The sequence below is a fragment of the Cryptomeria japonica genome, chromosome 7 (genome assembly GCF_030272615.1).
Source record: "Cryptomeria japonica chromosome 7, Sugi_1.0, whole genome shotgun sequence".
In the NCBI taxonomy this organism is placed as follows: domain Eukaryota; kingdom Viridiplantae; phylum Streptophyta; class Pinopsida; order Cupressales; family Cupressaceae; genus Cryptomeria; species Cryptomeria japonica.
Genome location: NC_081411.1, coordinates 280285486 through 280299320, shown reverse-complemented (window position 1 = coordinate 280299320; position 13835 = coordinate 280285486). Strand labels below are relative to the sequence as shown.

General features: G+C 35.9%; 1 protein-coding gene across 8 annotated transcripts in view; it reads left to right on the top strand.

The window, feature by feature from the left end:
* Nucleotides 1-12443, top strand: part of LOC131064379 (uncharacterized) — a 32248-nt gene extending 19805 nt beyond the window's left edge. For 4 of the 8 annotated variants that reach the window (XR_009111260.2, XR_009111261.2, XR_009358563.1 and 1 more), the window contains 3 exons: nt 3625-3746; nt 3834-3873; nt 12080-12443. Coding sequence is in view for 3 of the 8 variants with exons in the window: in XM_057998502.2 (XP_057854485.1) it covers nt 3625-3746; nt 3834-3869 (158 nt within the window). In the remaining 5 variants the exon portion in view is untranslated. Of the gene's footprint in view, nt 1-3624; nt 3747-3833; nt 3874-6461; nt 6952-12079 lie in introns of those variants that run through there. The other 4 variants (XR_009358564.1, XM_057998503.2, XM_057998500.2 and 1 more) reach the window with 4 other exon arrangements.
* The last annotated feature ends 1392 nt before the right edge of the window (nt 12444-13835 follow it).

The window sequence follows — 13835 nt, the reverse complement described above, 5'->3', positions numbered from 1 at the left end:
AAGAGCCAACATCATCAAGCACATGGAGGGAGTATTAGAGTTGTTTAGTTCTTTATTTTCCTCTTTGCTTTGTTATTAATCTTTCTTGATATGCTTTGAAATGGATTCATTTTCATGTTATGCTTATGGTTGAAAGTTTACTAACATGATTTCTTTATTGTCCACTAATCTCGTTTTCATGGCATCACATGTTATTGATGATTCTAAAGAAGAAAATAAATCAGTATATAATTCCCATGCCATCACAAACACCACAACACTGCAGAAAAGATCAATGGATCAAATTTTGATAAAATATGAGAATCTGTTTAAGTTACCAACAGGGGTACCTACACACTGCCAAGTGAGACACACTATTGGTTTGATACCAAGAACTCCATTTCTTAATGAACCAGTCTACTGTAGATCAGTATTAGAAAATAATGAAATTAAAAGGCAAATACAAGAATTGATTGAGAAGGGACATATTCGTCCAAGTGCATCACCCTGTGGCAGTCCCATTGTTCTGGCAAAGAATAAGGATGGAACTTGGAGACTTTGTATTGACTATAGGGCCTTGAACAAAATTTCAGTCAAAAATAGGTATCCACTTCCCCAGATAGATGACCTCTTGGACCAGCTTAGAGGGGCCCGATTCTTCACAAAAATTGATTTGAAATTGAGATACCATCAAGTACCAATTGACTCAGCTGATGTGTGGAAGACAACTTTCAAATCTAAAGAGGGATTGTTTGAATGGCTAGTGATGCCTTTTGGTCTAACAAATGCCCCATCGACATTCATTAGAATGATGAATGATTTACTCATACCGTTCACTGATTCCTTTGTGGTGGTATATCTGGATGACATACTCATCTTCAACAAAACTTGGGAGGAACATTTGCAACATGTGGAAAAAATTCTCTCAACTTTACAAGATCATGGGCTTTATGCAAACAAAGAAAAGTGCTCCTTTGGTATGCAGAGTATTAGATACTTAGGGTATGTTATTGACAGTGAGGGTGTCCATGTTGATCCTGAGAAGATACAAGTGATTAAGAACTGGCCATCTCCTAGAAATCTCACAGAGTTATGAAGTTTCCTCGGGTTGGCAAACTTTTATCACAGATTTGTGTTGGGGTTTTCCCATTTTTCTTGGCCTCTAAATCAGTCATTGCGGGGGGGGACACAAGCAAAGTTCAAATGGACAGGTGCTCAACAAGAAGCATTCGAGGAGTTAAAACTAAGGTTATGTTCTGCACCAGTTTTATCTCTTCCTGACCTACAACAATCATTTGAAATACAAATTGATGCATTAGAATATGCCCTAGGAGTAGTCCTCATGCAACATGGTCACCCAGATGAATATCATAGTGAGACTTTTTCTGATACAGTACGTCGATATGCCACTTATGACAACGAACTGTATGCTATTGTTCAAGCCTGTAAGTAGTGGAAACATTATATTTTGGGTAAGGAGACTGTCATCCACACAGACCACAAACCTCTTCAATTTTTGCAAACACAAAGGAAGTTGCAGAATGATCAACATCAACGATGGTCAGCCTATCTTCAACAATTTCATCTCAATATTCACCACAAGAAGGGAAGCACTAACAAAGTAGCAGACTGTTTGAGCAAGCCTCCGATTGCAGCTATAAGTATGGTCTTGGACTCATGTGGTCATCAAATTGAAGCCTGGGCTCGCTTGTATGAGAATGATGTTGAATTTGCAGATGTTTATAATCAATTGGTGAAGGGAAATCAAGTGAATGACTTCTATTTGTAGGATGGAATGCTTTGTCACCTTGGCCAAATCTGTGTGCCCAATGCAAAATGCAAAAAGCTGATATGGGAAGCTCACTATAGTAAGGTTGCTGGTCATTTTGGCATAGGTAAGACTACTGCTATACTTCAGAGGTATTTTTATTGGCCAAAGTTGAGAATTGATGTCATTTCATATATTCAAGCTTGTATCGCATGTGCTATTGCTAAGCCTGCCAATTGTAAACTTGGATTGTATTCACCACTTCCTGTTCCTAAAAAACCTTGGCATTTGGTTTCTATGGACTTTATGTCTGGTCTTCCTGCCACCAAAAGAGGCCATGATTGTGTGTATGTTGTGGTAGATAGGTTCTCAAAAATGGCAGTAATAGTAGCTTGTAAAAAAACAATTTTTGCAGAGGACACTGCAAAGCTTTTCTTTGAACACATTTGGGTTAATTTTGGTCTGTCGAATCCCATTATCTCAGATAGGGACAACAGGTTTCTTAATAAGTTCTGGTCTACATTATGGGAAAAGATGGACACAAAATTAACAAAGACTACTGCTTTCCATCCTCAAACAAATGGCCAAACAGAGGTAGTGAATCGGATGATCATTCACATCCTACGCATGTATCACTCAAAACATCCCCGCACATGGGATGAAAGTCTTCCATATGTTCAGCATAGCTACAACAAGGCAATTCATAGTTCGACTAGTCACAACCCATTTGAGGTTTGTCTTGGTTATCAACCACTTGCACCCATGGATGTTGCCATACCACTTATTCAACTCGATCTAGTTCCATGTATTGGTAAGGAGGAAGATAAGGCAGCCCTGTTTATTGATAGAATTTATCATCTGCAACAAGTTCATGAAATCTTGGAGCATACCAATAAGAAATATAAGGAGAGACATGATGAGCATCGTATTCCTCATAATTTTCAAGTCGGGGACAAGGTGTGGTTGCATATCCAGAAGGAACGATTGGAGGGTGCCAATAGGAAGCTTCATCCTCTGCATTATGGGCCATACACAATCATCAAGCAAGTTGGTGATAATGCTTTTGAGCTTAATTTACCCCCATTTCTGGGTCTTCATCCAGTCTTCAATGTGGAACTCTTAAAGCCATATTTTCCTCCACTATTAGATGTTGCAGATGTGGCAGAAACAATTTCCACTACAGAATTGAATCCAGATGCAGCTTCTCCATTCCAATGTGATCAGATTGTGGACACCATGGTGAAAACACTCAAACGGCAACAAATCTATCTGTACAAAGTTGTTCGAGTAGGGCAGATTGCTCAACAAGGAAAGTGGTTTTCCAAGGAGCAGCTTCAGCTCCCTTTTCCTCATCTTATTCAGAGTGTTGATGCAATGGGGCCCATTGCTTTTCAAGGGGGAAGTAATGATCAGAAGCAAATTTGAAATATTGAATTTTTTTTTTCTTATTTTTTCATATTTTTCTATATGTTAGTAATTGACGTTTTTGAAGGCCTTCGGGGCATTTTTAGCCCTTGAAACTTTGGCCTGCCCTTTAGAATGTTGCCATAGGCACTTTTTTTAGGACTTCGCCTTCAACTCTTGGAGACCTTTCCAACGAGTTAAATGGCTCGCGATTTCGAGTCCCGAGTAGAAAGTTATGTCTAGTTAAAGTTAGGACAAAATTTTATATAGTTTTTTTGAAAATTTCGTAGTTTTGGATTTATTATGTAAATAAACAAATATGACTGTTGGGTTTCGATTCTCAAGGGGTTTTGGTGACCCTTGGAATCTTATGAACTGATATATGTTGGATTTTCGAATTGAATAGATTGCTTTTTGGCTTGCTTCAGTTTTGTGTTTACCTTGTTCGTGTAAACAAATCCACAATACTGCAGGTTCTCACTCAGGTGTTGTCATCCGAATCCATAATTCGGATCACTGTTTTGGGTCATTCTCCTTGGCTACACTTTTGCCTCGGTTCTTCAGTCTTGAGCAGCCAATTTGGGAGTCGCTACAGGTTGGTTGCACATACTACTTAGGCTAATACCTATTACTTTTCGTAAACAATTAAGTCAGGAGCTGATTTCCCTCACTTATTTTGTAGGAAAGTACCTTGAAGAGCATGAACAAAGCACCCTAATAAGGTAAATTACATATTGTGTCTGCTGGCAGAAGTGGTTGTAATTGCATTCGACATTCCTGAATGTTTGACTCTACATGTTCATATTCTACATCTATTTTGATAGAGTCAATAAGTATTAAGAATAGTATTATAGCTGTCTGCACCACATTTATATCTTTTCATTTTAAACCAGAAATTGTTAGATTTATTAGCTGAATCAGTCTCTTGAAATAAAATATCCCCTTGGGGATTTTTGAAAGTTATTTTTACATGGGATGTTGTAGATAGATGTTGTTTTAATTTTTTTAAATTTTTATTAGTAACTAATTTCTATGTTTTCTTCAATTATTGAAACATCTTTAGCACTGAATTTTCTATTTCAGATGCCTATATGGGTTTGGTCCTCCTAATAGGACTTAGTACCCTCCTCCTCCTTGGAGTGCAGCAATATGGGTTACTCATTTTCAATATCCAACTTACTTTGCAATTAGTGCTTTCAGATTTTACACCTCGTATGAGGCAAATCTAGTCTTGTCTTGTGCTCGTTATTGTTGACCAAGCAAGATAATCATCTATCTTTGATCTCACTTGTGAGAGCTATGAATTACCAAATGTTCATTTTGGATCACATCACATATCTGTTGAAACACTCAACAATCAAACAAACGTCCCAAATTGTAATGTCCCCTACTTGATCTATTTCAATATAGTAAAATTGATTGATATTCTTCAATTAGTTATTAACAAGTTCTTATTTATTTTCCTCATTAAATGATTAATTTCATTATTCATGGTTCTTAGTATAGATATCGGACCCTGCTACTACTTCAGTTTTAAGGGAGAAGGGTCTATGTATGTTACCAAAGCGCTTAGAGACCAAATACAGTAGGTTCCCTCAAAGTTCACAGATCCAAGTCCTTACCTATCTTGGGTCTATACCCTCAAGGCTTATGGGTCGTTGATCCCCACCCTATCTTGGGACTTAACCTATTGCTTGGATTTAGACTGCTCCTCTTTGGAACATCTCATTCCCGTCTTCTTAAATACTGATAGTAATAACATGAATGAAACTATAAGTATACTAACTTCTCATGTATAATAAATATATATGAAATTAAGTATGACTGTCATACATATTGCAGTCTATATTAGTATTCTATTAAATTCGGCATAACAACATTATCAGGCTTCGTATATTAAGCATACATATTCAACACATCCCCATGCATACCACCAAGAACAAAGATGCTACTGCCTGTAACTTAATACTAGTTTTGATCTGATCCAATGCATGGTGATGTCACTAGATGCTTTTGATTTCTTCCCTTTATATCTCTCAATTTGAGGGAGAGATCACACCTCTTCATCATGTTTGCCCTTTGGCAAGAGACATACCCTTTCACCATTAGCACCCTTTGAAAGAGTGCAACTTTTCATTATTTCTACCCTTTGAAAGGGACACAACCTTTCATAATCAGATCTGCACTTATTAGTTAAATCAGATCTGCACTTCTCATTTCCAAATTATCCCCCCTCTCAAATGAGGTTCTCTTCTCCCTTTTATATCTCATTGTTGAGGGAGTCACAACTTTTCCTTTCATGCCTTTTGACTTTTCATTAACTTAATTAATCTCATTTAAAATTTTATTATTTTATATTTTAATTTAATTTTTAATGTTTTAATTTTATTATTATCGTTTATTATTAAATTCTATTTCAAAGTGGGGACATCACACAAATCTTCAAAACGAATCAGTTAAAAGTAAAATACCATCCTCACAACATATGATATCAGAGGTATGAAATAATTTGCATGTCTTTACTAGATATCAAGCACAAAAATTAATGGATAAAAACCTGGAAGTAACAAAAGTTTTGACATTGACCAAACAGAATTCAACTATGGGATGCGGTTTTCTCAAATACACATAGTTGTTTAACAATGCTAACCATAATCATTTACATGATCCTACACTAGAGGAATTCCAACAAGGTCTTGGAAACATGTGCAGCATTGACCAGATACTTACAGTAGATCCTAATAGATACTTTCTGCTACTCGCACAAAACGGAGCTAAGTTACCTTGTGATTTTTTGTAAAGTCCCCTTGTGTTATTCTTTATGAATTTAGGGAACAATTACTCAACCAATCAATTTTGAGGGTCTTCTACCCTTGAAGTCTCTCTTTACAGCGAGAATGATGGACTATGACACTATTTATGAATGCTTGTGTATATAATTGATGACTAGATTACTGCTACCTCTGATAAGTAAAGTGGAAATAAGTCTCTATACACATATAGATGATATGAGCAGTCTGTATTTAATACGAAGACTAGATATCAGAGTGCTGCTGTATCTGATATGTCTTAGGGATTATGCCAAGTAAGATATTCCAATCTGCAGATAATTAAGGATCTCTTCTCTACCTGATGTTGTAATAAGATATGCAACGAATCTCTTTCTGAAGATAACAATAAAACTATATAATACTGTGTTTGATGTATCGGTCTATTGTGCAATTGTAATTCTGCTGTTACGTTTGGTGTGTCAAAATAATTATATAATGAGGAGTATGTTGTGATGTTTGATGTATCTGTATGAATGCAGAGTTATATTTGCTGGGATCACCTATAGTGAAATGTCCCTGCTCCACACTGAAGTTGTGTGCTTGCAACCAAGCTTAATGGTACTCTTCTTGATTTCGATTTTGTTCTCTATGCAACTTTATTGACACTTGGTCAATCTGCTCAGCCTTAAAGATCCAAGGGATAAGGAATTCCAATCCCAAGAACTCCCCTATGCTTGGAAAGTGAGATCGATTACCATTATATTGCTTGCAAGGTTGATGGGATGCATCTTTTGAATGACTAAGAGACATATCTTTCCCCTTAATCGTGGCTCTTTGTGAGCATAATCAGTTCGGTTTGTAGGATAAATCATATCTTTTGGAAAGGAAGGGTCATATGTAAGATATTCCAATCTGCAGATAATTAAGGATCTCTTCTCTACCTGATGTTGTAATAAAATATGCAACGAATCTCTTTCTGAAGATAACAATAAAACTATATAATACTGTGTTTGATGTATCGGTCTATTGTGCAATTGTATTTCTGCTATTACGTTTGGTGAGTCAAAATAATTATATAATGAGGAGTATGTTGTGATGTTTGATGTATCTGTATGAATGCGGAGTTATATTTGCTGGGATCACCTATAGTGATATGTCCCTGCTCCACTCTGAAGTTGTGTGCTTGCAACCAAGCTTAATGGTACTCTTCTTGATTTCGATTTTGTTCTCTATGCAACTTTATTGACACTTGGTCAATCTGCTCAGCCTTAAAGATCCAAGGGATAAGGAATTCCAATCCTAAGAACTCCCCTATGCTTGGAAAGTGAGATCAATTACCATTATATTGCTTGCAAGGTTGATGGGATGCATCTTTTGAATGACTAAGAGACATATCTTTCCCCTTAATCGTGGCTCTTCGTGAGCATAATCAGTTCGGTTTCTAGGATAAATCATATCTTTTGGAAAGGAAGGGTCATATCTTCCCTTAACTGTATCTCCTTGTGATGGGTGATTACTGCTTAATCACATCCTTTCTTGAATGCTGTTTATTAATGCTATCCATTCTAATTCACTACTTGTAATGATGAGTATAATTGTTGTTTGCATCATAATGTAATGTCCCTTTTCAGAGACACTATGATGTTCGGCATTAATGTGCACAAGGTTATTTAACTCCTGATTATTGTTCTTCCTCCGTTAGCATTATTCACCATTGATATCGCTGTTTATTATCCTTAATTGCTGCTTCCTGGATTACATTGATATGCTTCTTTTGGCTTTCGTGTTCATGTTCGCCATTAAATTGTATATCTTTTAGTTCCTAAATTGGGGACATTACATTTTTATACAACGATCCGAAAAGAGTAGCAAACACAAGCGTCTACATCTTATGTAACACGTACACATGTTGCAGGCACTTCCAATGTCAATAATATCATACCAAACTTGTCACTACCACCAATTTTTTTTTCTTGTTCCAACCATCCCCCCTTCCTAGACCAAAATGAGAGCTTTGGAATGGGGTTATGGACAAATGCATACAGAATGTAGAGGCATAGACACAACACGTGAACTGTTTGAAATAATGCCTCAATGAGATTTCATCTCATGGAATGCATAGATTGACGTGGGATAGACACAAAATGGATTTGTTGACTAGGATTTGAAGCTTTTGAGCAAATGTGGTTTGCAGCTATAAAGCCTAACTCAATAACCTTTACCAGCACTCTCTTACCTACGCAGCAAATGGGAGCCTTTGAGTAGACGTATGGGCAGGTATTAAAAGTATTAAGGGTATAAGATTTTTGCCATAAGTTGCAGTTACAAACATTTATGGAAAATGTACAAGCATAGACAAGGTACTTGAACCATTTGACACAATGACTCAATGAGATGTCATCTCATTAAATGCCGAGAGAAAGATTATGCACAATATGGATTAGTTTAAAAGGCTTTACTGGTAGCTATGAACACAACGTTTGCCAACTTCCTTCCCTGCTCTATGCCAAAATGAGAGTATTGGGTAAATGCTGGGACATCCAGTAATACATAATGGAAAAGGAACTCGAGTAGATGTTGTAATTGCACTCACCCTAGTAGGCATTGTATTTTTTTTTAACTAAAACAAACATCACTAACAATACGGTTATTAAGCTTGCTAAGAGATGCCACATATGATTAAGTGGATAACAATATCTCTATTAATATTTAGAACAATCGATATAACATTACTATCCTTGGCAAGAGCAATAATATTTAATGGATTTCTCTCAATATTAATACAGATGTTGTTATCGACTTATGTATCATCTCCTAAAGATCGCATCTCTTTAGCAAGCTTAAGAATTGTGTTGCTAGTGATGTTTGTTTTAGTTAAAAAAGAGGATTTGTCTGATTTTATTAGTAGAAAATTATGGGCATGAACGAGATGATTACATGAAGGAAAAATAGTATGGGCAACTTGTGCAAGAGAAGGTATGTCAAGTTGATAAGTAAAATAATTATTTATCTGTTGTTATTAAAACTTTATGCTTTGTTAACATATCTTTTAAATAACGGTATTATGCTATGCTCTTCTTGTAACTGTTGGACTATCCATAATCTCTTTTCTCCTCTGCTTTGTGACTGCCGGTAGAAGCCATTAATAGTATGACATGATATAGATTTGAGGGCACCATTCTTGTTTGAAGCTAGGTGGGGTGCTATGAATAATCCCATTTCAAGTTAGGTTACCAAATTGCTAACCCTCTCCACTGAACTAGCCCTTCTAATAGGGACACTTCAAAGTTTTCTCCCTTGCATTATATATCTTTGAAATGAATAACAGAGCATTGTAAGAGAACCATTTACACACGCAGTTGGTTAGGCCAACCTCAACTATTCAGTCAAAACAAAAAAATTATTTCAACCATTACAATAACTTATGATACATAGAAAATAAAAGAACCTCTTCTAAAAAAATAAATTGGTTAACAGTATGCATACCCGTGGAAAAAGTGCTACAATTATTGATCTCATATACAAATTAGAATACAAAATTTGGCATTTGTTGTTTGGTATTTGTCATGTGACCTTTCCATGCTAGCTTGATAATTCTGAGTCATGGTTACTCATCGAGGAATTTGAACTAAACACTTCATTCTCCAGTGAGGCCATGGTCTCCTTCCCTTGTGATTCCATAAGCTCAATCAAATATACCCCCCCATCAGTCAAACCAATAGCGAATTGAGTTGATTTGTCTCCAAACTCTAGCTAGGGCTTCGCCTCTATTGTTTCGAGACTACTCTATTGTTAGAAAATGAAATCAATATTATTGAGTAAAATAAAGGAATCAAACATCTGAAGTTCAGTGTTGTGTGAGCAATTAGTGGATCCCACAGGCTTCCCAATTCATTAAGAGAAGGTGTACATACACTTTGGGAATTATTCTATTCATTCTATATATGTCGGGAGTTAAACAAAAAGGCTGGGTGATATTATATGTAATCAAGTCATCTAGCGATCTAATGTCAACGCATTAATATTTGATGTGTAAATCGTGGGCCATCTCCTCCTAGCCATGAATGGATTCCTTCATATTTGGCCTGGTCTTTGACTTCCCTTGGTCATGGCGTGATTCTATTTCATGGGTGTGATTGAGTTGCACCACTTGTATACACCACCGTGGGAGTTTCCCCTTACTTCTATGTATGAAGATTGTTGTTACTGGGCGTATATACATGCTGGACATGATGGGGTATCTGCTTGGCAATGGGAATTTAACTAGTAATTAGTGACATTCCCATATGCATCTGGTCTTTAGAGATATTAACAAATCGCGGACTTTGTGTAGCTGTGTATAGCTTGTTGTTTGATGCTTTGGAAAAGAACTCTGTGATTGGTGAGAAAACTCTAACTCAGTCAAGTAGAATATCTTGCAGATGATATGAAAGTATCTGGCTTATTCACAGTACATGGCAAATTGCAACTTTGGTGAAGTTTCTTACTGTCAATGGATCCTTTTAGAGCCACCCAGTATCATGCTGTTGATAGTAGGTTGCAGTTGCAGCTTACAGCATGGTAATTTATGAAGGGGTCTTATTCGTATTAGCTTTACTCAGTCTGAAGTATATTAGTTTGAAGTAGATCTGTGCAGTTGATTGAGGTTTTAATCACTTCTTTTCCATGTGGGAATACTCCTCTTTCACTGTCACACTTCTAGCTATGTATTGGAGGGTGCTAGATATAGTTCTAAGGAACATTATTGTTGATTATTAATCATCTTTTGGAAGGTTGGAAGACTATTATTGACAGTAAATGTAAAAGATTGTTGTCTGCAATCAAGTGACAATGATTGGAGTTATGAAGGAATGAAGAAGCATGCTGTTGTTCTTTTTTCTGTATGCTGCACTTTTCATTTGCAGACTGATTGTGTAATTTTGAGCACCACATTTATACATTTTCAACTTGCAATAAAGGTCAGACAATCAATCCATTTGTAATCTGCACTTTATGATTAACGGTGCTTATCTTCTTGTGGATTCTTTTTGTGCACTGTTATGTCCTTAATTTTATGTGGTCAATATCAACTTGCAAACTAAATCTTGCAATCAAAACAAGCAAATGTCATTAAACACAATAGTGAGAAAACTGTTTGACGTGTTACCTTCTAGCTGAGTGGATTGTCTATTATGCCTTTATGCAATAGTGAGAAAACTCTTATGCCTTTATGCACTCTATTATGACTTTTCATGCTTTGGATTGCTTGGAAGAGATTTAAATCTCATATTCATGCTTTTCTCTAACACTGTGATGATCTGCTATGACTGTTTTAGGTCTGATTCACATTGCTGATTGCTCTTGATAGATGCTAGACATTGCCATTCATGCTTTGTGAACTGTATTTTCCTTTATGGCAGTCCTTTCTCTTGATTATATTTTGGTTGCAAGCCCTTTTGATCATACTATTATCTTCATATGGACTATTCTCTATCCTTGAAGATGGCCCTATTGCTGCTCCAGGATGCTTTCAGACCTTTGCTATTATATAGCGACCCTTTGTTTAAATCTGTCACTAATTAATGCTTGAATGTAAGCTTTTGTCCAATAGCTTTTGTGGACCTTTGAAGATGCTATTTCAGTCTTGTTCTCTGCCCTGTTCGAGTGTAATCTCACTGTTCTTGGGTGCTCATAATCTTTATGTATTAACAGTGGTCTCATAATGAAGTTTGCTGCTATGATGGCACATGTATTCTGTCTCAGGCTTTTATGATTGTTTTAATGACTTTAAATCTGCCGTCTCACTATCCTTAATCTGTGGCAGATCTTGTTTATATACTGTAACTTTCTATAGCAAAAATATTTCTTTTGTTGAAAACTCTTGATCAAGAAATGTGATCTTGAGAAAAGCTCATGCTATATTGGCTTATTTTTGCCCCACTAGCAAGGACTGCTATTTACTTACCAAGCATGCTATTACTAATAATCTACCTCATTTTGAATTGATTCTATTTAGTATTTGGAAACATGGAAACACAATGCTATTACATCAACAATTGAATTGATTCTATTTAGTATTTGGAAAGATGCAAACTCAATTCTTTTTTAGAAGCGTTCATTGGCTCTCATTTTTCCCCCAATAACAAGTATATCCTTACACTGTTTTTCTATCTTTCAGGCTAAAGCAGAAACATAAAGAATATGAGATGATCTTTTCTATCTTTCAGGTTACAGGAGAAAATATGAAGAATATGGGATGCTTCTTGTTCGGTTGAAAAACAATGCTAGGAAATTGCATCTACAAGTGGTCATTGTAGATATGGCATGCTAAAAACACTACAGTTCCAACATGTTAAGAATTAAATATTTCCTTCTAGTTGTCCTCATAAAAATATGTAGTTAAATCAAGGAGCTTTTGTGCTACACCATTATACTTGGTGAACATGTATAGTATTGAGGAGTTTGGGCCAATTTAAGTACTTGACTATGAGGTTGTAGTGTTTGGGAAATTAGTGTCAATATTTAATAATGATTATGTTGTATCTATGGTATGTTTTTCTGGTTGTGGATTATTTTGTAAGATACAAAATATTGGAAATAATTACAATTAATATTGTATTTTTAGTCAAATTATTTTGTTATGCTACTTCATTGAATGTTTTGTAAAAAACAGATTATTGGAAATAATTACAGTGAATATTGTATTATTGTTATTTGGAAACAATGAATGTTGGAGAGCCACACTAAAAAAATATTTAAAATAAATTGATTATTTTTTTAATACATTTTTTCATATTGTCTCTAGAGAGACAATAGTTGGGACTTAAAGACATATTGTCTCTAGAGACAATATAGAGAGACAATATGTTTTTAATCTCAACTATTGTCTCTAGAGAGACATGTTTTTAAATCCCAACTATTCTCTCTAAAGAAAAGTGAAAATGTCTTTAAAGAGAAATATTTTTGTTTCATATTGTCTTTATAGAGACCACTTTTTGAGACAATAATTTGAGATACTCGCTTAAAGATAATATTTAAGACGATAAACAAATTTTTTTTTTAATCTCAAATTAAAACAATTTACTTGAAAATTGTCTTAAAACCCCCTCTTTCTAGTAGGGGGGGAAGAGAAAACTCATGGATAAAGTGGGTTTCGCTTGGAATTTGCTTTGTGGCCTACATCGCCACCCAATTGGGTCCATCTTACGCGTCTAACCCAACATATCTAACAAATATGGCGGACAAACTTAAAGCACACTACAACACCGCCCATTTTTCATGGAAAATATGCGTTCCGTACTAAACAATAAAACATGCTCTCACATATGCGCATCCCCACAACTGTCCTTTAGCGGATACTTCTACCCTCTGGTTTTTCGCATCCCACGTCTATTAATTTAATCATGTTTCATACTAATATATCTATTTTAGGAAGTCACAAACATTCGAAACTTCGCGTCATGGATCCCTACCCAGAAAAATATTAATTTGAGACGACTGCCCAATCGTTTCACTGGCTTGTTCGTCGTCTTACATGAAGTTCCCTGATTAGTAATTAATTCGTCTAATGAGAATAGGTGGCCGACAAAGAAGTATTTTTAAATACCCAATTATTTTTCGTTTTCAAAAGCCAGCTCAGTCCGCACTTAGGAGAGATCTACAGTGCCACGCGGAAACAAACCATCTCACCTGCTATTCGAGGCTTTTTATACCAAGGCACAGATGAAGTAGTTAGACTTCAAAATCTTCATTACTCTCCGTGTGAAGAAGCGATTGTATCATGGCTGGCGATTGGGAACCATATGATGTTTTCATTAATCACAGAGGACCTGACATCAAGGCTGGTATTGCTAGCATTCTACATGACTCGCTGAGGAGAAAGAATTATCGCGTCTTCCTTGACAAAAAAATCATTGCATGTAGGATCCAAGATA